The 27,358-nt window shown below is 44.6% G+C and overlaps 1 protein-coding gene across 4 annotated transcripts in view; it reads left to right on the top strand.

Moving 5' to 3' along the window:
• The first annotated feature begins 8,095 nt into the window (after positions 1-8,095).
• Positions 8,096-27,358, top strand: part of TFDP1 (transcription factor Dp-1) — a 152,966-nt gene continuing 133,703 nt past the window's right edge. The window contains exons 1-2 of one of the 4 annotated variants that reach the window (XM_029604632.1): positions 8,096-8,470; positions 11,046-11,132. In XM_029604632.1, the coding sequence (XP_029460492.1) occupies positions 11,121-11,132 (12 nt within the window). In that variant the 5' untranslated portion in view covers positions 8,096-8,470; positions 11,046-11,120. Of the gene's footprint in view, positions 8,471-11,045; positions 11,133-27,358 lie in introns of those variants that run through there. The other 3 variants (XM_029604630.1, XM_029604631.1, XM_029604633.1) reach the window with 3 other exon arrangements.

The following is a 27,358-nucleotide window of genomic DNA, read 5'->3' as shown; positions in this document are numbered from 1 at the left end:
CTGAGTAGGCGGAGTTTCCCCTAGCTGATCACAGAGTTTTTGACTCTGTGCGTCTGCGCGGTGGTGTTCCCGCGCGGTTCCCTCACCTCTTCAGTTTCTTTGTAGCCAAGCGAAAGGTAAGTCAAGAAGATATGTCTGTCTCTGTGTTACTGTCTAGGGAGGAGGGAGGGAACGCATGGCTAATTCATCCTGCTATCTATGGAAACACCATTTACAGTAAGCAAACTTGCTTCTTCCCGTCGATAGCAGGGCTGAATTAGCCATGCTGTCTGGGAGTCCCAAGCTCCCGGGTTGTGTCCTTGTATATTCATTGTTTGGAGATTAGGACATCAACCCCTGAAGTGGTAGACAGTCTAATGTTCTTTTTAGTGATGATAAAACTGCTGTGCCTAGTGCCGCATCAGAGATCATTTGCTGTTGGAGGCAATAATGCGATGTGAAGGTATGAATGGATGACCATGTTGTCGCTTTGCAGATATCAATTAAGGGACTTTTGTTCAAGTGGGCGACTGATGCTGCAGTGGTACGAATTTGGTGTGCCTGAGACTTTGTGAGTAGTTTAATGGAAAGTTTATTGTCGCAAAAAAGCATGCATTGTGATAACCAACTGGCTATGGTCCATTTTGAGACTGGTTGTCCCGGATCATTCGGGTTAAAAGAAAGGAACAGTTGAGAAGGCCTTGAAGTTGACTGAGTCCTCTTCTTATAGTAAGCTAACGCTCTTTTACAGTCCAACGTGTGTAGAAGCTTTTCACGTTCGTTAGTATGCGGTTTTGGCATAAAAATAGGTAGAGTTATAGTTTGATTAAGATGAAAGAACGTTACCATTTTAGGTAAAAAAAGAAGGGTGAGGACGAAGGGTCACCTTGTCATGGCAGAATTCTAGATAAGGGGAGTAGTGAACCAAGGCTTGTAGTTCGCTGACTCTCCTTGCTGAAGTTATGACAATGAGAAAGATTGTATTCCACGTCATATATTTGATGAGGCTAGAGTCTAATGGTTCAAAGGGTAGAAACATTAGTTGTTCCAGTACTACATTTAAATCCCATGGAATTGGGAGTTTAGTCACCGGTGGGCGAAGTCGTATCATTTCCCTCATGAATCTAGAAATCAACGGATGGTTAGAAATTGGAAGGTTATTAAAAGGTTCATGAAAAGCTGCTATAGCACTGATATGAACTCGTACCGAAGTGGTGGCTAATCCTGCTTCGTAAAGTGTGTGCAGGTATTGTAGTAATTGAGTGGTAGTGGATGAGAAAGGGTTTATGTTCTTTGGAGTACACCAGTCCAAGTACCACTGCCACTTTCCTTTGTAATTATGTCTGGTTGAAGGTTTCCGTGACACAATAAGAATATCCTCTAGTTGAGAAGACAAACCTAAGGGAGTTAGTATTTGCCTTTCAATCTCCACGCTGTGAGATGAAGGGATTGGTTCATGGGGTGAAGTAAAGAGCCCCCTTCCTGTGTCAGTAGATATGGAATATTTTGTAGCGTTATCGGTGGATGAATGGAAAGTTTCACGAGGTACGCTGCCTCGGCCACGCCGGGGCTATTAAAATCATGTCTGATACATCTTGGATGCATTTCTGAATCGTTCGAGATATGAGTGGAATGGGTGGATAGGCATACATCAAGCCTGGCGTCCATTGAATGAGAAAAGCATCGGGAGCAAGCCTTTGATTGCTGGGATAAATTGAGCAAAAGGTCTGGACTTGTCTGTTTGCTTCTGTGGCAAAGAGGTCTATTATGGGAAACCCCCACTGTTTGAGATTGTTCTGTGCCACTTCTGGACTTAAGGTCCATTCGTGTGGATGAAAAATCCAACTGAGACTGTCTGCTGTTACATTGTCCAGACCTGGAAGATATGTTGCTTGAATTGATACTTGGGCTTTTATTGTCCAATGTAGAATTCGTGTTGCTTCCTGACAGAGTCCAGGAACCGGACCCTCTTTCCTTGTTTATGTAGAACATGGCTACCTGGTTTTCGGTATATACTATGAGGCTTGATCCCCGTATCTGATCCGAGAACGTTTGAAGTGCCATCCAAATGGCTCGTAGTTCTAGGAGATTGATCTGGTATGCAGATTCCTGAGGGGTCCACAGACCCTGAGTTTTCAGTTCGCCCAGATGTGCTCCCCAACCCTTGTTGGAGGCATCTGTGGTCAGAGTCATCTGATGAGGAGGTAAACGGAATGGCGCTCCTGAGGAAAGGTTTCTGGGAAGAAGCCACCATCTAATGTCCTCTTTCATTGCGTTCGTAATTTGAATTCTGGTGCTGAGTGGCTGTATGAATTGAGACCACTGAGTCTTTAAACCCCATTGTAAGCGGCGCATGTGAAGTCTGGTGTAAGGAACCACATAGATCGCTGCTGCCATATGACCCAGAAGTTGGAGAACCTGGCGTGCTGATGTCCGGTTTCTGTGAAGTAGGCTGTGTGCCAATGATTGTATGTTCTGCATCCTGTCTAGAGGAAGGTACGCCCTCTGTTCCACTGTATTTATGAGAGCGCCTATGAACTGAAGTAGTTGAGTAGGTTGTAGGTGAGACTTCTCGAAATTGATAAGAAATCCCAACTTCTGAAGGCATTTGATCGTGCGTAACGTATGATCTCTCAGTGTAGACTGATCCGATGCCACTATTAACCAGTCGTCCAGATAAGGAAAAATTTGGATCGAAAGTTTCCTGAGGTGAGCCACCACCACTGCTAGACATTTGGTGAATACTCTTGGGGCTGAAGATAGGCCAAATGGGAGAACCTTGTATTGGTAATGTATATTCTGAACCTGGAAACATAGGTAACGCCAAGAAGATGGGTGGATTGGTATATGGGAATATGCATCCTTCAGGTCGATGGAACATAGCCAATCATTGTGTTGAATCAACGGTAGGATATTTTTGTGAGAAGTCATTTTGAATTTCTCTCTCTGTATGTGTTTGTTTAGTAGTCGGAGATCTAGAATGGGTCGTAGACCTCCTGACTTCTTTGGAATAAGGAAATATTAGGAATAAAACCCTTGGTGATGTTGATGAAGAGGGATGATCTGTATAGATTGTTGAACTTGTAAGTTGTTCAATTCCGCTATGAGGGATGTGTAGTGGGATTGTATTATTCTCTTCGGAGGAATATGAGGAAAAGAAGGAGTAGATTGAAAGTTTAGAGAGTAACCGTTTTTTATAATGCTGAATACCCACTGGTCTGATGTGATGGATTCCCAATTGTGGAGAAAAAATTGAAGGCGTCCTCCTATGAATACTGGTAGTGGTGGTGGCTGTATTAATTTCAAAATGAGGAAGCTTGCTTTTGCTGAGGGGCCGGCGTTTGTTTTACTTGTCTTTGTTGTCTGGCACGACCCCTAGAAACAGGTGGAGCTGTGTTCCTTGGTGGGACATACGGTTGAGGCCTATACTGCGAATATGGCCTATTGTATGGTTTCGAGTAATACCGACGACGGTAAGGATAAAATCAATGTTGAGATATGTGAGACTCTGCAGGTGTGGTAAGGGAAAGTACAGCTGCACTTTGTTCTTTCAAATGGGAGAGTATGTCTCCAAATTTATCTCCAAAGAGATTGTCTCCCGTGCATGGGAATATTGGCGAGTTTCTCATGGACATCAGGGTGAATTGCGCTGGCTCTGAGCCAAGCGATCTGTCTGGCCGCTATAGCCGAAGAGGACGCTCTTGCCGAAGATTCAAATGACTCGTAAATAGAGCGTAGTAAATGTCTGAGACCTTCTTCAATATCAAAGAAAGATTGGGGAAGTGTATTATCCTCCGTAGCTTTTAGTGATTCGAAAAGGTACTGCGTAGTGTAGAAGTGATGATGTTGTATTCTGTTTATGAGCATGGAGGAGTGTTACATCTTCTTTCCAAAGTCATCCAGACATTTATTCTCTCAGCCCGGTGGTGTGTTCGAATGCAACTTATTACGCTTAGCTTTGGATAAGGCTGATTCTACAACAATAGATTGGTGGGGAAGGCGGACTCATAAATTGATGAATTATGCATCTTATACTTAATATCGATTTTTCTTGAAGTAGCAGATATTGAGAAAGGAGTTTCCCAGATTTGTCTTGGAAAATCTTCTATTCAAGAGTGTGGAGGTAGAGCATTGGGCTTGGGAGGAGATTCAAATATTTTTAAGATCCCAAGCATGTCAATCCTGGGATCAGGTAGTTTCCCTGTTTCTACCTGGAGAAGACTGCCTACTTTCTCAATTAATTTTGCATAAGTCAGATCCTCTGGAGGAGAATAAGGCTCAGGTAGACCTTCCCGAGGATCAGATGGCATTCCTGTTGAAGAATTCAAAGAGTGAACTGATTCCGGAGAACCTGGACTAAGTGGTTGAGTTGGTGTATGTTCTTTGACTGGCTCCAAAGGTTCAACATATGAAGGAGAGGCAGGAGAACCATCTGGAGAATCCTGTGGTGGTACCGGCTTAGTTTTTTTTCAGTTCTTGGAAAAAAGAGCTGAGAATATCTGAGATTTTCGTCATAGTAGGTGCCGCCAAGGTACCTTGTGGAGGAATATGTAATTTTTGCATTGGGGCTTTTGTCGGAATTGCCGCAAGCAAAATGTCCTCAGGCGATTTTCCTTTTTGCTGGCCCTGAGGAGGTATAATAGGCGAAGGGCGAATACGTTTTGTTAATGGAATTTGCAAAGTAGGAGAGCGTCTCTTATCTCTAGAAACAGATGAGAGACTGGCCAAAGAACTTTCACTGGGAGGAGTGCGACCTGATGAAGGTCTATCTGCATCTGATTCTCTATCAACATCTATGTCAGAGGTTAAGTTGGAGATTCTTGATGAACTTCTAGAGTGCTCTCTCCTTGTTGGAGCTTCTTTTGTCATCTGTTTCGAAGAACCTGTATGGTGCAACTTATGGTGATGTTTGCCCGATGTATTGTGATCAAGATTGTACGTGCATCATTTTTTCACCATGCACCTTAGGAGCGTCGTGCAATGCCTTGTGCGACGTAGATGTGCCATATGGTTGGCCTTGCGCCGTAGATGCCCCGTGCGTCGTATGGCGCGTCGAAGATGCGTCGTCACGGCGATGCACTGTAGATGTGCCGTATAATTTGAATGCGCCGTGTGTCGCTCGTGCGTCGTCTATTTTTGTAGCGTCGTATTTCCTTTTTAACGACGCTGATGGCGCAGGTTCTGACGACGCACTCCCCGGTTCTTTGTGCCGAAGTTCCTCTGCCGGATCACCGGCTTTTGTATGAGGCCTTGAGGGTGTGTGAGACCCTGGCCTGGAACTTGTAATGGCTCTTCCCCATCCTGCTGGTCCCAGCGAGGACGCCCGCTTTGGATGGGCCTTACCCGACTTCGCCGGTCCCGGCGAAGAATGTACGGAGGATGGTGGGGCCGAAGTGCCCGTTCTTAACCTCTCCATTCTAGCTGCCCGGTGCCGCTGGGCTCGCGGAAACATCCTTCCGCAGTCCCGACATGCCTTTTGGTCGTGGTCCGGGCCTAAACAGATGTAGCATCTGTGATGGACATAATTTTGCCACACTGACATTACTTAAACCCAGAGGGTTTCGGCGCCATCTGGGAAGAAAAATCCTGAGAAAAACGCAGAAAAAAAATCAACGAAAAAACAGTCAGGAAAAAATTTGCTAGAGGAAAAAACCCTGCAGGCGAACGGCTCGCGAAAAAAAAGAAACTGAAGAGGTGAGGGAACCGCATGGGAACACTACTGCGCAGACGCACAGAGTCAAAAACTCTGTGATCAGTAGGGGAAACTCCGCCTACTCGGGATTGCAACGCTTCCCAGACAGCATGGCTAATTCAGCCCTGCTATCGACGGGAAAAATCTTCAACTGATAATTCTCAAATTATTTTAGTATGTAGTCACTTAAAAAAATTTCCACATCAAAAAATTGTAAACAAGTTTTTATTCAAAAACCTATGGAGAAGTGGTTTTTTTTCTGGCTCAAGATGATTATGTTTTGAATAGCTGCCACTTGTAGCTGAAAGAAGAATTTTTGGAATGCTTGAGCCTTTTTCACTTCATAGATTTTTGTGTGAAAATCTGTTAAAAATGTTCTGCCAAAAATGTTTAAGTGAATACCTATTGAATTAATTAGAGAATTATCAATTGAAGTTCATATAGTTTCACTATTTATACAACAGAAAGGTACACACCAGTGTTGCATGTAGAGAAGACTTGGAAGCATGCTGTGTGGGTGAGCATAACATGTGGAAATGTTAATTTGATTTGTCAACTTCCATATCTAATTTGCCAACCTACCAAATACTTTTGTTTAAAGATGCCACTTATAGTTTACAGATCATTAGAAGAATCAATCAATTGGGAAGGGAGTACAGAGAAAGGAACAGGGGAAGCTTATTGACACGAGAAGAGAGAAATGGAGGTTGGTTAAACTGTAGGAGGAAAGAAGATTATTATAGAGAAAAAGGTCTGCATGGGAGAGGACATGGCCACCAGTGTAAGAAAAGGGTTTGTGAATGAAGGTGGAAAAGAGGGAAGAGTTGAGTAAGTAGGGTAAGGTAAGAGTACATAAGACATGGCAAGATGGAAAGCAGTCTGTGGGTAAGGGCTCGATGAAAGGAAAAGAAGAGGTGGAAAGGGGGTGAAAAGAGGTGAGGAACAAGGACGACCAAGCAGGGTGTTGGGAACAGCCTTTGATACAGAATCTGTACAAGGAAGTTGGGTAAACAAAACGAGTAAAGGGAAAGGTGAAATGAACCAGGGAACATGGAGGAGGATAGGGAAGATGGGACTTACAGGTTCTGAAAAGGGGAAAACATTTCAAGTAGTTCTAAATAAGTTTCATGGCACTGAAGTCCAATGGTTGTCAACTGGGTCTCTGGGGACCATCTGACCAGTCTGGTTTTCAGTATATCCACCATGAACATGCAACGTATATTTGTATACAATGGAGGCAGTGCATGCAAATATATAATCCATGCATATTCATGGGAAATATTTGGAAAACCAGACTTCTTGAAAAGACTATGTTGAGATTCACTTCTATAGCCAACTTAAAACTGACTCTGATTTGAGCTGGAAGCTCAAAGTAGGAAGAGGAAAAGCCAAGAAAATAAATAAATAAAAACTTTGGTGGAGCTGTGTGGTCATCAGTAACAGCTGAAAGGATTTACTCCTTCTCTCATGCAAAACATACTATAATCTATCTGGAATTTAGCAAAATAACTCCACTATTCCAGGTGAGGGGGCAAAGTTTTGGGTGCACATCAATTGACACTACTACCAAAGCATGACCCAAACAATTTTTCAAGACAGCAAATACCATGAAAATACTGCTGAATCTGTTTGTGTGAGCCTAAGAAAACAACAAGCAGCAAATACCTCTAGATATTAACCCACTTATACCTCTCCTACATAATTTGGCTAACTTGAAAACTTTACAACTGTGAAGGGGTAAAAAAAAAAAAAAGGATCCAAAACAACTACCTACTTAGGGCAATACCAGAAGTTTATATTTTTACCCTAACTGCAAAATAGGAAAATCCCTTTAAAATATCTATGCCACTCTGAATAGCTTCTTTCCACCCTCCAGCTAACGTAGCAGAAACTATAATTAGTTTAAAAGAGAACAATTTCTTTCAACCCTTCAAAGCTCTCGGGAAATCAATCGGAGCTATAAGATAATACCTTCTCCCCAGTTTCGTTCATTAACAGCCATGAGCAGAACTCATCCCCCATTCGTTAGATTTCTGAATATAAGGCTCACCGGCGAGCCTGCTACCTGCCCCCGTAAGTTAAAGCTCCCTATTTCGGAACTTTCTTTCCAGCGGTCAGGCAGACAAACGACCTCCACATGACCAGGGATTTAAACAGCAAACAGCAGATGATGACTCTCAGTGACCGGCCCGCGCGCGCTCCAGCGCATGAGGCAGCAACAAACGCGCGTCCAGGCGGGGGGGGGGGGCCGTCGCTCGCCGCCAGCCAATGGGCGCCGGCAAAGGGGGACGTGCCTCCCGAGCGCCCAAACAGAACCGGCGCGGGGCGTGGCGGAGCGCTCCGGCGCGCCGTGACGTCAGCGCGTGCGCAGCCAATCCCTGCGTCAGGCGGTTAGACGCCGCCAAGCTCGGTTTTGTAGGTTGGAGAGGGTGGGAGGAAAAAGAAGAAGAAAAAAAAAAAGAGAGAAAGAGACAAGACAGTGAGAGAGAGAGAGAGAAAGAAAGAACTGCAAAGGAGGCCGTGGAAGTCTGAGCCGCGAGACACCAACGAGGAGGAGGAGGCCTCGCGCCGGTGGCCGACACAGCGTCTCACTGCAACTCTTCTTCCCCCCCCCCCCCCCCTCCTCCTCTGGGAGGAGAGCTCGCGGGCCAGGGACAGCGACTTGGCTCTTCTCGCTCTCGGGAGCAGCAGCAGCCGCCGCCGCGGTGTAAGAGGATGAAGAGAAGCGGCCACCGAGTGCCTGTGCTCGTTGGCGGCCGCTGCTAAGCGGCGGCGGTGGATGGTTGTCAATAACCGCAGGTAGGAGTGGCGGCTGGGGCGCGCGCGGCCTCTCGGCGCTGCATGTTTTGCACCTGCGGGTCTCCGCGGTCTTCAGCTGCGGCGGGGGGGGGAAGGAATCCCTTTCTTGAGAGCCGCGGTTCGCCGGTTCCCCTTTTGTTTTTCTTTTTGGCGCTGCTGTGCCCGCCGCGCACCTAGGGCTTGGATCCGGCTAATGGTGACGGGGAGGGGCGAGCATGGCCTGGTGGTGGTGGTGGTGGTTGTTTTTTTTTCTTTGCAGCGGTCGCAGTGCAAAAAAAAAAGAAGGGCGAGACGTGGTGGTGGTGGTGGCCGCTGGAGTCAGACATTTCTGGGGAAGAGAGGCTCTCATTTGTAAGAGAAGCAACTACCCTGAGCTGCAGCCCTACTCCTGGTGCCTCCGTGGCCCCTGATTTGGGGGGGGGGGACGGACCCTATAGTTTTGATAGTTTTATATTTCTATTGTTATTCTCTTTACTCTGCCTTCGGCCCCCTCCATCCTCTCTCCACCCCCCGTAATGCTCTGGGGGTACCGCCCGTGTCACTTATTGTTCCCTCCAGTCTCTCTGAGAGACATGGAGTAGGTTGAGTCGGAGGTAAAATGGCTGCCTGGCCGGCCTTGATTTTCTTGCCCCCTGTTTCGTGTGGGGAAGGGAGAGAAGTCGGCGTAGACTTTATCAAAAAAAAAATAATTTTTTTTTTCTTACTGGAGTCGTGAGCCTCCCGCTTTGTGGGACCGGAAAGAGGGCTCCTTGCTGGCTGGGTCTACAGGGCGCCGTGGCGAGGAAGGCAGAGGGGGTGAATTCTTTAAGGTTTGCCTTGGGTTTTGACTTGAGACAGCCCCTCACCCACCGAAATAGACCCCCCCCTCTCGTCAAAAACTAGCTTTCCCCGTCTCTTGGGGCCCCCTGGGGCCCCTGTTTGTGGTGGTGGCGAGCAGTGTTCCTTGCCAGGCCCTGCTCTTGGCCCCGGATGGCTCTGCCATGGGAATTGGGCCTGAGGGTCCCGTCCCCCCCCGTGTCCGCGGTGCTGCAGCTCTGCAGAAAAACGGGTCCAGTTCTGGGAGTAGTTTCCTGTTGGCTTTGTGCTTCCGACCTCCTCTTCCTCCTCCTTCGCTCGGTTGACAAGCAGGGCCGGCAGAGAGAGAGAGCGAGCCCGTGGGGACCTAGAGAGGGGTAACGCAGGGAGGTGGAAGAAGCTGCTTTGCATTTGCATGCATTGGGGGGGGGGGGGGGGCTTCGTTTCTCTGGACTCTTGTGAGTGACCCTCCTGATGTGGCTTTTGGGTTATTTTTTCAGTTACGTATCTTTTTTTGGACCTAATCTGTTTTCATGGTCGTGTTCTACATATGTGATTACGATTAGTCAAGCCTCTGTGTCTCCAGCCTTTTCCTTTAGTTTCTTTGGGTTTTCTCTTTTTATTTAGAGAGAGAGATACTTTTTTTTTTATTGGGAAGAGAGAGCGGGGACTCAGGTGCAATCTCTTGCCTATTGCAGGTGGCCGAGAACGCCTCTGCCTGTCTTGGGGATGGTGTGGGGGTAACTGTGACGTGTCCCCTCCCCCCCCCCCCCTCTGCCTCCCAGCAGTGTGGGAGAAATTTCGTGCGATTGTTGCAGGGGGGGGGGAGGAGGTTGGAGGGGCTGCTGGAGCTGCAGATGATTCACTAGGCCCCAGGATATTGTGTGTGTGTGTGTGTGTGTTTTTTGCCAATTTCTGTTGCTGAGAGTGGGAGGGAAGGAGGGCCGGTCGGGACTTAGGGCGCCATGCAGTGAGCACTTCTTGCATTTGCTACAGGCCAGGCTCGGCCGCAGCAGTTGCGCGGGTTTCCTGGGCTGCCAGCCGCGGGAGCCGACCACAATTTGGCGGGGGAGGAAGGAGGGGGCGTCTGCGTGCGGGCGCCCTTGGGGGGGGGGGGGGGGGGGGGGGGTTTGTGTTTTCCAGTTCATTTGTATGCTGCTTGGCGAAGGGTGAATTCCCGAGGCCTAGAAATGTGCTGTGTGGTTTAAATGGCACTTTAATCTGATATAAATAAATACATGGATGGAGGAGGGTATTGATTCTTGGCTATGGTTTGACATCTGGTAGATAATGTACTACTACTAAAAAGTTAGTTGTACTTTTCATGTTTGATAAGACTAACTTTTTTAGTTAATTTATTGGCTAGGCGTTTATAGTATGTTATAAATGCGGAAAATATTTGTTTTGACATCTTTCAGAACGATGTCTCTGAATGCTAAAATGGAGTTCTAGGAGCCATAGTAATTCTGTAGAAAAACTCTTCAATAGGTTGCCATACCTTTTCAAGGACAACTGAAATGATGTAGTTGCATGAGCTTTTGAGACCACACAGGTCCCTTCTTTATTAAGACTTTTTTTGTTAGTCCTCTTAAGGTATCACAGCCTGCTAAAATGGTAAACTTGAACAAATAGATGCTGGATGGATAATAAACAAAATTTTCATTAGCTCTTATGTTGGTTATGCACTCTGGTTTAAATATAGATTAATGGTTTGATTAAAGTATTGTCTTTTTTTCTTATTACACGTTTTAAATCTACTTTTTTTTTTTTTTTTTTTTAGGAAACCAGCATACATCTGCTTGCTCCTTTTGCATGAGATTGGCCATCTATAATATTGGTTCAAGGATCTGGTAACATGGCAAAAGATGTAGGTATTGTATGATTATATAATCTGTATATGCTTGGTGATTAGTCTATATCAGAGCTTGACAAACTGGGAATTGGGACCCCAGATGAGGTCACAAAACCTTCAGCTGGGGTGACACAGGAGGGTCTGTTTGAAAGGAGGGATCAGCTGCAGGAGTGGTTTGCAGGTGGAGAGGGACTGGTTGTGGAGGGTGAGAGAGGGATAATGACATGTTCATTTGCGAGAGTTAAGTGCTGGGGTGAGGATCAGCTGGGAGGGATATGAGGGAAGGCAGTGGGGCTGGGAATTGAGAGAATGGATGGGGATGACAGGAGGAGATTGGGGGGTAGGGTAAGAGGGAGCGGATGACAAGATCAGTTGGGGGCTATAAGAAGAACTTGGGCTGAGAGTATTGGCTTGGGGATGCAAAAAGAAATACATGGTATGAGAAGGGGGATGGGTGATGCGGGAGGGTAGAGGCTGTGAAAGACAAGATCCTGTGGAATTTGAGAGAGGGACTGGAGATATACAGGTTGAGAGAATCAGCTAGGTTTGGGGGAGGGTGAGAGTGAAGTGGTTGTTGGAGGGGACGTGCACCTGCTAATTTGTTTTATTCTCTGGAGTCATAATTTTTCATTGCTAAACTGGGGTCACACTGGCGAACACTTTTGGGAAGCCCTGGTCTGTATATCACATGGCTCCTATGTGTGACACACAATGATATGCATATGAAACATCTAGCAGTCTTGTGCTGTATGTCATAAAATGTTTTCATGTGTGTTATTTTGGGAAATGCTGAAATAAAATTCCAATCTGTTGCTCCTACCGTACTTTCAAAAAAAATGGTGAGTTGCATACATAGTATTATAAGATGTCCTTTCAGAGAAAGTTAGCCCTGATTCAGCTAAGGCAGATGTGTTAGGGAAAGTAGGTATGAGCTAAATCAATGATGGTGAACTCCAATCATCGAGTGCCATAAACAGGCCAGGTTTTCAGAATATACACAACGAATATGCATGAGAGATATTTGTATACAAAGGAGGTAGTGCATGCAAATCTCTCAGGTGCATTCATTGTAGATATCCTGAAAACCTGGCCCGTTTGTGGCACTTGAGGACTGGAGTTCACCACCATCACTGAGTTAAACGGTTAGGACAGTCAGGTAATGTCATGAGGCACCCCCGCCCCCTCCATAAATGTCACAATGATTGTCTGATTCTTTGATGTGAATATAAAATCATATTTTAAATATTCCTTTGTGTATGCAATACATTTCAAAAGGATCATTGGATTGTAACCAGAAACATTGTTCTTGGTGAGAAACAGTGGTGGATCCAGAATGTTTTGTATGGGAGGAGCATAAAGGAGGCACAGTGAATAAAGGGTGGGCAAGCACAAAGTGTTTTTCCCTCCAACCAATCAGTGGTTCAGCCAGACTGGGGAGGGGGGATGTCCATGCTGTCACTCTCCAGAATCATCCTGGTGGGAAAGATTTATAAATTAAACTGTACATGCTTTACCAAGGAATCACCGTCTTAGTAAGTCTGGTCTACAATCTATTCTTCAGGGGCTATTTAGGATAGGTCAGACCTGAGGCACACTTGTCTCTGTTGCATCAGGGATTTCTGAGTACCTGGGGCAATGGGACTGCTCAGGTTGTATGCTTACTAAGCAACTGGATCTTTATGGGGGATTATCCTACATAACCTGGTTCCTAGGTCCAGGATTACATTTGATATGGCAGAAAGGTTAAATCCTCTTAAGAGGGAGACACCTTGTAGAGAATATTTAAATTTTTTAAGCCTCTAGGTTGGATTATTCTGCCTGCTGTTGGACAATGGTGTCTCGGACCTTGAAAACGTTCCCAGCTCCAAACTTGGAGAAACAGGAGCAGAAATTCCAGGACCTTTAAAGGTCCTTTTGATAACTCTTGTAAATTAGGGTGTATTACAGAGACATAGCTTGCATCAAAACAACTGCCTGTTTGTATTTTTTTTGTTTGTTTTTTTTTTTTTTAAGCAAACATTTTTAGCAGATCTGATAGGTGTCCCAAAAGAGAGCATCCTTGAGGGTTCAGTTGCAGAACAGGAACAGATCACTAATGAGAGCACATGCTGGTGTTTTTTTTTGTGTTTTTTTTTTTTTTTTTAGTGAGTCTTTAATAAGTTTCCTTATCAAGAAAGTGGGCATGGCTTTTCTTAGATTTTTGGAACTTGAAATTGATAGCTCCTTAGCCTGTTAAGAATAAAAGCAAAAAAGAGGCAATTATAGAGCTTCCTAAATATGTCTTGGTGTGACCCCCACAGCTAGTGAGGTTTTCAGGATAGCCATAGTGAATATGCATAAGATAAATGTGCATACATTGGAGACCAGTATACAGATTTTTCTCCTGCATATTCATTGTGGATATGCTGAAATCCTGACTGTGGGGTCACCAGAACAGGTTAGAGAAGCCCTATTGTACTGTCATGTCATTTGATGGTCTCCATGAAGTCAGAGTTAGGTTTAACAGTAAATACATGCAGTCAGACCAGGAGACTTCCAGTGCCCTCTGACCTGCTTGCATGATGTTAGTCAAGTCATTTGAGATCTCAGGTTTGCTCTGGGGGAACATTTCCACTCAATGCCCAGTGTTTTAATCAAGTGGCTCCTCTTGAAGATCAGAATGCAGAGTCCTTACCTGGAATTTTGAAGACCCTCAATGGAGACTTTTTGTTACAAGGACATTATGTTCTCAATTGAGTAAAGAAGATCTTAGATCTATGTCAGAATCTTCCTCACTTCAGAAGGGAGATTATGTATTGATTCTTGCCTTGGGTGCGAGATGGGACTTGTCTTTGTGTTGTGGGGTTCATGCTGTCAACAGCAAAGATGGTTCCTTGGATCAGTTTTTATATAAGAATACTGTGGTGTTGGCTGACATGCAGCTTGGCTGTTCCTAGACTCAACCAACAGTTTTCACTTGAGGTTTTTCTCAGAAGTCAGGAAGCCGCTAGATTGATTCTGGACAAAACCAAGAGTTTTAACTACTTTTTCACTAGGTTCAGATTGCTTCAGAGACTAATCCCAGGGGGCGGGGAGCCACTTTTTCCTTCAAGTCCACTTTGGAATTTTGGTCTCCACAGGGTAAGATACTAAAGATGAATGTCTTAGGGTCTTGGAAATGAAAGCTGTGTGTTAGGCAGTGGTCTCTATCAAGATCTGATTCAGGACAAATGTAAAAACTAGGTCAGAAGTGTGGAGACCTGAAGTGGGCTTGCAGATGTGCGATGTGTCTGAACACTGCATGGATGAAGCCAGTGCCTATTGATTGTATCTGAGAACGAGAGCCCCAAATTTGGATCTTCATTAGGGGACAGAGGAACATCTTCCAGTTCTTGGGGTATCACTTAGCTTAGGGCTGTCAGCATTTACCAACCAATGTGCTCTCATAGCTGTTTAGGTGTGCCATGGAAAAGTCACCACTGCCTGATGTTCAGACCAGCACTTGGGCTCTGCCCTCAGAATGTCACAGCAGCAACAAACATCAGTGGTTACTCAAACACGCAGGAGCTTCTTTCCGAGAATGTGTGTAATCATGCATGCCTCCTTGTTACAGCTATAGCATGAACCCCAGAATTTGGTAATTTAATGGGTAGCATGCAGGGCACAGATGTCGTGTGTGATGCACAAAGGGTACAATTTCACAACCCCCGCTTCCTGAACCTGCCTTTCAATCTTTCCAGCCTCTTTCTTATCCCCAGGCTGACCTTACATGGGGAGAGTGTGTACTGGATGTGACTTAAGTTTTGGGAGCAACAGCAGCGAAGGAACTCTGGCAAGCAAGGTAACAAACTAACCTGGCTGCCTGCACTGCATAGACTTCTCCCTTCACGTGCACTTCTATGTAGAGGGAGCTGGTTCATCTGTGTCTCTGCTCTCTCTCTAATTTGAGAGTCTGGGGCTTTTAGCACTTCCTAGCTCTTTTTGACCATATAAGTCCTCTTCATGCCTGCACAGAGTTTGATATACCATACAGTTTTGTTAATGCAGATGTGCCTTGGGCTTGGAAATGTGGGGAAACACTGAGTTGTGACATAAGAGATGTAAGGCATGCCAAAATGATACAGAAGCTATTCAGAATACTGAAATGGGCAGAAAATCATTTGCCAATCAGCCAGTAATACATGTTGTAGACCACTCAAATATGAATGGATCGGTTAAGCAGAAAGATTTGGAGGTCAGGGAAATAAAATGTGATGGAATCTAAAATAATGGACTTCAAAAGTTATAACAGCGAATCCTTACTTGCAAGTGAAAGGATAGCGATAGTATGTCCAAATGATACTACAAACTGCCCTGTGGGTTTGGGCTCTCTCATCGTGGATAATCTCTGGCCTCTGGAGAGGGATTAACTTCCAGCTAAATTATCTTCAGGTATATTTGTTCTGTCCTGTTTGCTGTCTCTTGACTGACTCAGAAGCCAGCCCAGATTGGGGTATTTCTTTTCCACTCTTGGCTGGTTCACTGTCTCCTTTGAATGTGTTTGATCTCAATTCTTAGGTGCTTCCTGCTTTGTATCCTGATCAGTTTGGATTTCCTGGTTTCTGTCTTAGGACTGGTCTTGTGGCTAGCAATAAACAATCATTGCTTAGAGCTTCCAGATCTGATTTCCAGTTCTTGATGGCTATTTTTATGTCAGCAGGGTTCTTGATCTCTAGCAGCTGCCCATGTCCTGGCAAGGGACTTTGACAGAAAGAAAGCTAACAAGATTAATTTCCTAGCGTATAGACAGGTGGACTTAGCATCAGTGGGTTTATGCTCCCCTGCCAGCAGATGGAGACGGAGCAAGCTGATGTCACAGTATATATAACCCTGCAGTGACCCTAGCCTGCTAGAATTCTCTGTCTCCAGCAGATGGTGGACATGCATCTCCCTATGGGGATTGCTTTGAGATTTCCTAAAGCGATTTCCGTGGTCCCTCAGAGGTGTGCCTTGGCCTGGTAGCTGGGTTTCCCGGCTTGGACTTAGCTGTTGGTTCAGCTTGGTGGTGCCAGCTGGTAAGTGCTGAGCTCAGGTAAGGTTTAAAAAAAAAAAAAAAAAAAAAAAAGTTTTACCTGAATCAGAGACAGAGGGTTTTCTGTGCTGATGTTTGTTCCTGCTTACATTGGGGTTGGGGAACTGGGCAGTGTGGCAAGTTGAGCGATCCCCGGTGGGCTAGGGTCCAGCAATTAGGCTTTTTTCTTGCATGCCGCATGGTAGGCTGGGGTGGTTGTTTAGGCATGTGCGTGTTCTGCTGTCCTCTTGCGCACACATTGTGTGCTGTTTTTGGGCGCACTTTTTACGTGCACAATTTTTTTTTTTTTAATGCGCTTAATTTGGTACACAGGTTGTGGGTGCGCCTTGCCGTGTTTTCTTCTAGATGCTTATTTTTTGGGCACATTTCATTTTTGAGCATGAGCCGTTCCGACGAATGTTTACTGCAGCGATGGCGCCGGTAAGCAAAAAGCCTAAGCCTCATTTCTTTCCAGTTGGACCCTCATCTGATGGCTCCTCCCTCTTCCTCAGCAACCCAAGAGAGGAGCGGGCTCAGGTGGTGGACTTTGCTGAGTTTGTTTCCCAGTGAAGGTTTCCCGTCTCACTTTCTGGAACAGGAAATAGGGGGACATCTCTCTCTCTTTTTATTGGAGGTGGATCGAGATCATGTCTGACCAGTGGGTCCTGGAGGTAATACGCGAAGGGTATGCACTGGAATTTCGCAATATTCCTTGGGACGTGTTCATGGTGTCCCCTTGCCACTCCTCACAGAAAAAGCAAGCAGTGGAGTTCATGCTTCAAAGGGTCCTCGGGTTGTGGTTCTGATGCCCACGTCTCAGGACAGTATGGGACGATATTCTATTTATTTTGTTGTGCCCAAGAAGGAGGGCTCCTTTTGTCCCATCTTGGATCTCAAGAGGATTGTCACTTGAAGGTGATTCATTTTTGAATGGAAACATTACGCTCTGTAATAATGGCAGTGCGGTCGGGGGAATTTCTGACTTCCTTGGATCTGTGGGAGGCTTACCTTCATATTCCCATCCAATTGGAACACCAATACTTTCTACGCTTTGCAGTGTTGAGGCACTATCAGTTTTGGGCACTGCCTTTTAGTCTCGCCACTGCTCCCAGAACATTTTCCAAGGTTATGGTGGTGGTAGCAGCGGCCTTGCGAAAAGGAATCCTGGTGCACTCATATTTGGGTGACTGGCTGATTCGAGCCAAGTCTCAGGAAGAAAGCTGCTCGGTGACACAAGGTGATCTCCTTATTGCAGGAGATCGGTTGGATGGTGAACTTGACCAAGAGCAATCTTCAACCATTCTAGTCGGAGATCTGGGGGATCCTGTTCGACACATGGACAGGACAGAGTTTTCCTACCGGAAGTTCAGATCCAGAGATTGATGTCTTAAGTGTGTCAGTTGATGAACACCATACGCCCGACAGTGTGGTTCTCTACCTATAGGTACTTCGCTTGATGGCAGCTACCCTGGAAGCGATGCCATGGGCAAGGGTGCATATGCATCCTCTTCAGCGCTCTCTATCTCGTTGGAGCCCGCAGTCTCAGGATTACGTGGTTCAGCTCCACTTGCCAATGGAAATCTGCTCCCGCCTCCAGTAGTGGTTGCAGGATGATTTGAGAGAGAGTTCCCTTGTCCTCTCCAGCCTGGTTGGTACTCATGACATGTGATTTTCCATGGTTGGGAGGTCTCGCTGTCTGGAGTTTGTAGCCCAGGGGCACTGGGATGTTGAAGAGTCCCGCTGGAACATCAATCGCCTGGAGGCCTGGGTGGTATGGCTGGCATGCTTGTAATTCAGCCACAGGCTGTGGAATAAAGTGGTTCATGACTGTGGTCTAGCTCAATCACCAGGGAGGAACCAAGAGCCAGCAAGTGGGGCAGGAAATAACCTTCTGCCCATTCCATCAGCTGGTCTATCTGCAGATGATCTTGTCCTCTCACATTGCAGGAAAAGAATGAAAGAATGGACTTTCTCAGCAGGAAGAGTCTGGACCCAGGAGAGTGGGTGTTGTCGGCTAAGACATTTCAGCTGATTGTGGATCACTGGGACTTTCTGTTTCTAGACCTGCTGGCGACTTCTGAGGACCATGTAAATCGCCTCAGGAATTCTGAACTGGGGGAGGGACTTTTACATACCACCGCAGGAGAGTGGGCTTTCTTTTTCTGAATTTAGAATTTCACATTTCTCCTTTCAAAAAGCTCAAAGCAATCCCCATAGAGAGATGCACGTCCACTATCTGCTGGAGTTGGAGAATACCGGCAGGCTGGGGTCCCTGCAGGAGTGTATATACTGGGATGTCAGTTTACTCCGTCTCCATCTGCTGGCAGGGGACCATAAACCCACTTGTCCTGAGTCCATCTGTCTACACTAAGAAAAATGAAATTAAGTAATTTTTACATTATGCGGTATAGAAATGTTTTACTAACTGGTACAAATGTAAACACATTAGTAGCATAACAACGAAAGACCAATTGACTCATCCAGTCTGCCTGCTTATCTTCTGATTTTTCTGTCACTTTGGGTAAATAAGCGCATACATTCCCATGCTTAAACCAATGTCACTTCCCTCATGTCTTTTACTTAACCTGTCAACCCTATTCTCATAACCCTCCATATCTGTCCCAAGCATACGTAATGATGTCTAGGTTATAACTATGACTGGGTTTTGCAAGTTTTGGAAGCCCAATGCCACTCTTCCACTGCTGTTAAGGTTGTAACCATGGCTGCTCTGTGCAGTTTGCTTCAGCCTTCTTGGAAGCCTAATGTAGCCACACTCCCGAATATAGAGTTCTAATCGTGGCTGTTCCATGCAGGTTTCTGCAACTTTTTTGGAAGCCTGGCGATGTCATTGCTATGCTCAGTTTGTTACAAGCATTTTTAAAAAATGGTCAGTTTTTGGTTGCCACTATCTCTGCCAGTAGGCTATTCCAGGCACCTACCACTCTCTCATCAAATAAGTATTTCATCACATTTCTTTTTGAGTCTTCCTCTTTGCAATTCCTTGTAACTTCCCTGTACTTGGATTTCCTTTTCTAAGGAAAATTTCACCTTCTGTACTTTTTCAACAGGGGTTTGAATATGTTCTGGGTGCATTGATTCGCCTCCATCCTTTTAGCTGGCTCCTGCATACTTGGTGCTTGATTTGGGTTTTTTTTGTTTTTAAATTTCATTTGGATTAATTGTATGGGTTTTTTTGTATGTACTTTATCATAATTGATATTTTTGTACTTTGCCCAGTAAATAATTATAAACATATGTCCCTCCCTCCATTCCTTCAAGAATTATATTTTCAATTTGAAGCCTCTATAGCAGGGGTCGGGAACCCATGGCTCGCGAGCCAGATATGGCTCTTTTGAGGGCTGCATCTGGCTCGCAGACAAGTGTCGCCATACTTCGCGGTTCCCCGCTGACCCAGCTGCTCCCCGGTCCTCCGCCGCCCGGGCTTAAAATGCTGTCAGCCCGGGCAGAACGCGGCAGGACAGCTGGAGTCAGCGGCACCGGCGTGCTCTCTTCTCCTCCCCCCCGCGGCCCGGAAGAGGAAGTGGTGAGCATCGGGTGCCTGCGCGGAAGAAGAGACCACGCTAGTGTGGTCTCTTCTTCCCGCGCAGGCACCCGATGCTCTCCACTTCCTCTTCCGGGCCGCGGGGGGGAGGAGAAGAGAGCACGCCGACTGGAGTCATCTGGGTGCCTGCGCGGGAGTCATCGGGTGTCAGCCGGGTGCCAGCGCTGGAGTCATCGGGTGCCTGCGCGGGTCTTCCCGCGCAGGCACCCGATGCTCTCCACTTCCTCTTCCGGGCCGCGGGAAGAAGAGAGCACGCCGGTGCTCTCTTCTTCCCGCGGCCCGGAAGAGGAAGTGGAGAGCATCGGGTGCCTGCGCGGGAAGACCCGCGCAGGCACGCTAGTGTCCGACGGGAAGACGACTGCAGCGCGGCTCGGAGGAAAATGAAAATCTTCAACCGCGGCCGATGGGACTCCGCCTTCGCCTCCGCGAGGGCAGAAAATGAAGGAGGTTAGCGTTGGGAGGTGGCTGCTGCTGCCGCGAGTTCCCGGGGGGAGGGGGGGGGAGAGAGAGAGTGAATGAGCGAGCAAGCATGTGTGTTTGAGATCCTGTGTGTGTGAGTGAGAGATTGCATGTATGTGAATGATTGAGAGCCTGTATATGTGAAAGAGAGTATGTCTGTGATTGAGATCCTGCCTGTGAGAGAGAGAGCATGAATGTAAGTTTACCATTGGGAACCTGTATGTGGAAGTTTGTAATTGAAAACCTGTTTGTTTGAAAGAGTATGTGTGTATGATTGAGATCCTTTATGTATGAGAAAGATCATGTGTATGTATGATTAAGAGCCTGTGTGTATATAAGTAAGAGAGAGATCATATGTGTCTGTGTCTGATTGACAGCTGGTTTAGGTGATGGAGCATGTGAGTATGTGATTGAGAGCCTGTGTTTAAATGAGAGAGAGAGACCATGTGTGTCTGTGTGTGATTGAGAGCTGATTTAGCTGAGGGAGCATGTGAGTATGTGATTGAGAGCCTGTGTGTAAATGAGAGAAAGAGAGGACATGTTTGTAAGCATGTGAATGAGAGTCTGTGTGTGAGAGAAAAAGACAGCATGTATTTATGTGATTGAAAGCCTGTGTGTGTGTAAGCGTGAAAAGATAGACAGCATGTGTGTAAATGTGTAATTAAGAGCCTATATAAGTGAGAGAGAAAAAACATGTGTATATGTGAGTGACTGAGAGCATGTGTGTATAGGTGGGTCATTGAGAGCCAGTGTGAGAGAGAGCGCTGGTATGTGACTGAGAGAGGAGAAAGTTCCAAGCAAACCACCCCACCTCCTGCTAATTCAGAACAATCTCAGGACACCTGGATATCAAACGTTCCCAGGTATGCAGAGCAAAAAAATGTTTGTATCCTTATTATTTTTCATTACTGGATCTTTGTGTCTGCTATTTTGAAATATTTTGTTGGTATCTGGAAATGTTTTATATGAGTTTTTAATTATTGGATATTCCACTCATCAGCTGTTTCGAAATATGTTCTTTTTGTTAGTACAGTTTTACTGCTGATGATTTTATATTTCTTGATTTGTTTTATAAGGATGTGTGATGTTTCTTTTTTCCTTTGTTACACTGCATACAGAGACTCTGGCTTGTTGCAGTTTCCAATTCAGTTTTTGTCTGCATGCTTCTTGTTATGCGTTTTGGTCTCTTTATTCTATGTTAGGTGAGGGACAGCACATGTGATTCAGGTGAGGTTTTCTGCTGGCGTGTAGTTTCTGTGTAGGACTCTATAGCAGCCTGACTTGGTCCGTTTTCCTAATAGGAGATGTATTGGTGTCTTAAGGCCTGGTGTAATATTTTCAGAGACTTATTGTACTTTAAAAGTGTGATCTTACATAAAATGCACACATTTACTTGTATTTAGTTTTAAACATATTGTATGGCTCTCATGGAATTACATTTTAAAATATGTGGCGTTTATGGCTCTCTCAGCCAAAAGGTTCCTGACCCCTGCTCTATAGGGTTTTCTGTTGCAGGCCTTTTTCTGAACCATTTCTGTTTAAATATCCTTACAAAGGTATAGTCTTCAAAATTGAGCTGTTGCTTTATTACATTAACTACCTTGAGCTTATCTGAGATAATTGTGCCTGGCTCACACTTTTTTGTTTGGTTTCCATTAAACTTCTGTTGACCACATTCTAGTTTGTTTCAAGGTCTAGATTTAGGTCTGAACATGAGTAGATTGAGGGTACACTGTGCTACTGTTTCTTATCAGAAGTATAAGTAACTGAATTCTTATGTCCTTTTATTTGTTTTGTTTCCTTTCGCTCCCTGAGTGACTGGCAGAGGTGCAAACTTCAGAAAGTTTGAGCATCAGCCAGTTTTTAAGCCAAGAAACATAATTTCCCCTTTACCTTATTTTTTATGGTGTTTTTCTTCCCTCCAGCCTCTCCACCTTCTCAGCCCTGGAGTGACTTTGACTTATCTTGGTACCAGATACTGAATTTTAGGTACTTAAGGACACACTGGTTCCTGGGAATTTTCACTTTCTGCTTATTGGTACTTACTATTTGGATTTAATAGGAAGGGATTTGAATTTGGTTTTTAGATTTGATTACTCACCTTACCAAACCCAAGTTCAAGGTGAGTTACAATTGGTTATTTCCTTTCCCCTTCTGCTTTAACCCAGGCTATTCCTGGTAAGTTATTGCCGTTCTTAATACTTTAAAGCTCCTTTATAAATGTGTATTTACAAAATATAAAGACAAGTATCAAGTCTACAAAATACTAAAAGTAGCATTTTTTCCATAGAGAGAATTTCAAAGACAAGGCATCATGATATAAAATTGGAAGGAATCAAGTTCAAAGAAAGTGTGTGGAAATAAAACTTTGAGAAGGGTGGGAATATCCAGAATAGCTCATCAGTTGAGATGGTGATTTAAAAAGATTCAAGCTTGTTTTGATTATGTAAACAGAGGGTACTGGAAAAGGCAGAAATTTACCAGAGATGGAATATGTAATTACACAGAGGTCCTTCTGTAAAATTTAATTTTTGTTCTTATGCTTCGCTGAAGCTTGCTAGACATAAGAATATTTCTATAATATCCCTTTCTGCTGTTCTAGAAAATACATTTTGAGTGCCTTAAGAATCTGTGTAGGTCTTGTTCCAGTCCTTGCATCATTTTGGTAGCCCTTTTCTGTACCACTTCCATCCTTTCAGTGTCTTTACAGGTCTGGCCTCTAGAACTGAATGCAATAAGCCTCATCAATAGCCTATACAAAGGCTGTATTGTGTCCTTTCTCCTATTGATGTCTTCTTATGTGCCCAAGCATACTGTTTTTGGCTTTGTTGCCCACCTTATTGAATAAGAAATTCACCCAAGGCACAGTATAACATTTTAGGATAATAAAACACAGTATAACATATTAGAGTATCACCAACCAATGTTGAACTAATAGGAGAGAAGCTTAACAATTCTAGTTAGAAGAAGGTGGACAGTAACTTGAAAGAAATAAGCTTGATACATATAACATCTCAGCAGAACAATAGATTGACAGCATATTTAAGGCACTCATTTGTGGTGCCAGTCAGTTTAATTTTAAGTTTTCCTCATTGCCTTAATCCATTGACTGGCAACCTTCAGCTCTTTGTTTGGTTGTTGACTTCTTAATTGATAAGTAACTAATACATCTTTTCACCCCTGATGCTTTTTTTTTTTATTGAAATACAATTTGCACAATCTTTTTCTTCCACATTATTTAGATCATCCCTCATTTTTCCACTTGATGCATTTACTAAAAACTTTAGTTTTGGTTTTCTCTTTTGGGGTGAATTTTTTTTTTAATGCATGCTAAAATGACACAAATGAAACATCTTGTATTCTAGATAAGAAATGAAACAGCAAATGTCCATATTTCCCTATCGTTTTAAAACAATAGTATGTCCCTAGTGTTAATATGAAAAACTATCTACAAAGAGGCATCTTTTAAGAATGCTGTATACTGGAACGGCTATGGCAAAGCCTCACGCCATGTTTCTCCTAAGGGCCTTCCAGGATGCGTGCGCGCATGCCACCCAATTCTTTATCCACATCATGGCGGGAACCTCGGGGGCTTCCCCCTCAAGTGACGTCATGCCATCCGGGTATTTAACCTGCCCTTGTTTGCTAGCTATCGAGTTAGCAAGGATTGTGAATGGATGGAAAGCCTTCAGTCTGAGCTTCTCTGCTTTGGGGTATTTCTCTCTAACCTGGGTACCCGCTCCTCGGGGGCCCTTTGCTTTCTTACAGGTGTCTATCTTGGATCAGGTACTCGCTCCTCGAGGGCCTGCTCTTCCTGGCTCAGTGCCTGTATTCAACTAATTCTGCTTACTGGGATCTCCACCTATACAGCTACCAAATTAGTGAGTAATCTAACATTCTCAGTCTGTCAGTGCTCTGCTGCACTGGGAATCTGCATCCGGATCTCCCTATACCATCTCTGTGAGATGGGTCACCTCTGCTGAGGGTCCCTGGACTGCTACCTCTGGATCACCTCACTACTGCCACCTCTGGTGGTATACATCAGCTGTATAATAAAAGATGAATCTCTGTGTTTGTGTGTTCCGAGTCTAGCCTAGTACTGTGGCTCTTCATGGGGCTCCTCCCCATGGGCATAGTCATCTCCACAGTACCCAGTAATCCACTCAAACACCTCAAAACCATAACAAGTAGCATAGGAACTACTTAGTGTTTGGGTACTTGCTAGGTTCTTGTGGTCTGGTTTGGTCACTGTTGGAAACAGGATGCTGGGCTTGATGGACCCTTGGTCTGACCCAGAATGGCAATTTCTTGTTATCTCTAGCACAGCAGGTCCCCAAGCCTGTGGGGGCAATGCTATCAGTTAATGAATAATTTCTTTGCCTCCTTAAGCCTTGCAAACCAGAGAGGGAAGTTTGACCTTCTCCAAGATGGAGATTTTCCCATAAGGTAGGACCACCCAAAGTCCCATAATAGTGCATGCCTCTTCTCGGGAGCTTCCAGACGGCAGCAAGTCTGCACCATAAAGCGGTGGGTTTTTCCTTATCTGGTCTCTACCTTCTGACTCCCAGTGTGAGTCAGAAGGTAGAGACTCTTCATTTTAAAATTCTTACTGGATATTTCATCCACAGACTAACTGAAGTCATTTTGGTCACCCTCCTCTTCTTCAGAGTCATGGTTTAGTGTTCCCTTGTGTTCGGGGGGGGGGCAGGAATGATTCTGTGGGGATTCCTTCAGATCCAAAATGCGGCAGCAAGATTGTTAACCAGTACCAGCCGCCACGATCACATATCACCAATTCTCAGGAATCTACATTGGTTACCAGTAAATTACAGAATTCTATACAAATCAATCACCTTAATCCATAAAACTATCCATCATCAACTTCAACTTGACCTGGAAATACCTCTCAAACTCTACTCTTCTATCAGACCAACTAGAGACATGTACAAAGGCACTCTGAATGTTCCCCCCACTAAAGCCTCACGCCTCGTTACGACCAAAGACAGAGCCTTTTCAATAGCAGGCCCATCGATCTGGAACAGTATCCCATCAAACCTCAGACTGGAGCCATGCCTTTTAACTTTCAGAAAAGGACTTAAGACCTGGCTCTTTCAACAAGCCTTCCCTGAACCAGACAATCAATAGTTGGCCTTCATTGCTACTCGGTCTGGCACTCCATTTTTCAATGAAGGAATAAATGGACTCTGAGACATTAAGGTTAAAACACCGTCTTTAAGTTTTTAACTTGTACTTTCTATGATAAAATTTCTTTTACCGGCCTATCTTCCTTCCAGCTTGTTGCAAGCTTCCAAGTTCTCTCCCCTTGTTGATTGTAATTTTGACTTATTCCTACTTATTGTTATCTTTCATTTACGTGAATTTGTTACTCTTGTTGTTTTCCCTTTGTTAAACTGTAAACCGATCCGATATGGTAATTTACTATGAAGGTCGGTATAAAAAACTGTTAAATAAATAAATAAAATAAATCCTCTACTAGACTTTCCTCAGCATGCTCCTCCACCAGAGGATTTCTGCCATTCCAAGTTATTGGATAAGTTGGCAAGACACTGTTCCCCAGTGTCCGGAAGAAAAGAACCCAAGAACAGTTGTCTTCAGTTTTTTAATCTTCACTGGATTTCGCAGCTTGTGAACAGACACTAAAATTTGATTTTAAATATAGGGTCCCTGCTTTCCCAGGTTTGAGTCCTCCAACTATCTCGCTACTTTTTATTAGTGGAGGCTCCATTGCGCCGGTTGGGAAGGACCCAAACGTGTCAAAGGCATTTGAGAAGGTTGTCTTCCAGCGGTACCCAGATTGCAGTTTACTAGCTGTACATGGTGCAGCATCTGAACGAATGTGTGCAAATGCTAAAGCCTCTAGATTCGACAGACCCAGATCAGGACGATTTCTGCCTTGCAGTGGCAGACATGGAGGCATGCACGAAGCACCTCATCTATTCTGCTTACAAAGCTTTCAATACTGCGACCAGGATTTTGGCCACTTCTATAGGAGCCTGACTGCTCGCATGGTTGGTGTCTTTGCCTAAAGAATATCAATTACCTTGCAATTGATATCAGCTGTGGTAGGGGACTAATTGGCGTCTGGCGCCTGCCTATATCTTCACTATAAGCATCTATTCTTTCAGAGATGACCTTGCTGCTTTCTTCAGTGTCTCTTTAATTTTCTCCCAATCTTCAGCAGCAGCTGTGTGTCCGGGGTTGGCAGAAGGGGAAGGCTCAGCAGCAGAGGCAACCTACACTCTGGACCAGGTTGTTTTTGGGTGTGTTTTTTTTTTTTATTTTTTTTATTTTTATCAATTTAAACAAATTTACAAAGGATTATCACTTTGTACAGAAACATAAAGAAACAAAGCTATCTCCATTTTACAACTTTACAGTTACATTAAAAAGAAGAATAACATTTTCAATATCTTGACCTCAAATATAGAGAGGGTGAACAGCCAGAAAAAAGGAGGAGATATTTTTAGGAAAATGTTACTTAAGAAAAAGCTTAACGGTCAATAACAACTATTCTTCCTTATCTATGACTCCACATTTGCAGCATCCTGAACTGGGGGATTATAAGGCAATCTTTTCCTGTTCTCTAATAATTCTTTCATTTGTTCAGGTACAAAGAAAACATAAGTAACATTATCTAACTTTAATATACATCGACAAGGATACCTGAGTACAAAACTTGCCCCCAGCGAGCGGGCTTCTTGTCGCATTGACAAGAAGCCCCGCCTTCTCACCTGGGTAGCCTGTGCCAAATCAGGGAAGACTTGCACCGGTTTACCCAAGAATTCTGCTCTCATATTAGAAAAATAATTCCTCATAATCAGACTGAGGTCTTGAGAATAAATAAAAGAAACTAAGAGAGTAGATCTCTCTATAACTTCTGGAGTAGAAGTCTCTAGAAAAGTTGTTAAATTAGCAAGATCAAGCTCTGGAGCAGCTTCTTCTCCTCTAGGCCTTACATGAGGCATGAAATACACCTTATTCAAAGCTGGAATATTTTCAGGTGCTATCTTCAGAATTTCCACCATGTATTTCCTCAAAGTTACTCTCGGTTGTTCGCCCATAATCTTCGGGAAATTTATAAACCTAAGGTTTAAATTCCTTGATTTATTTTCAAGCTGTTCCATTTTCCTGTTAATGGCGATACGATCTTTCAGCATAGCTGCTTGCATT

The sequence above is a fragment of the Rhinatrema bivittatum genome, chromosome 5 (assembly GCF_901001135.1).
Source record: "Rhinatrema bivittatum chromosome 5, aRhiBiv1.1, whole genome shotgun sequence".
Classification (NCBI taxonomy): Eukaryota; Metazoa; Chordata; class Amphibia; order Gymnophiona; family Rhinatrematidae; genus Rhinatrema; species Rhinatrema bivittatum.
Note: the sequence above shows the minus strand (reverse complement) of the source record. Positions and strands in the feature narration are given on the sequence as shown.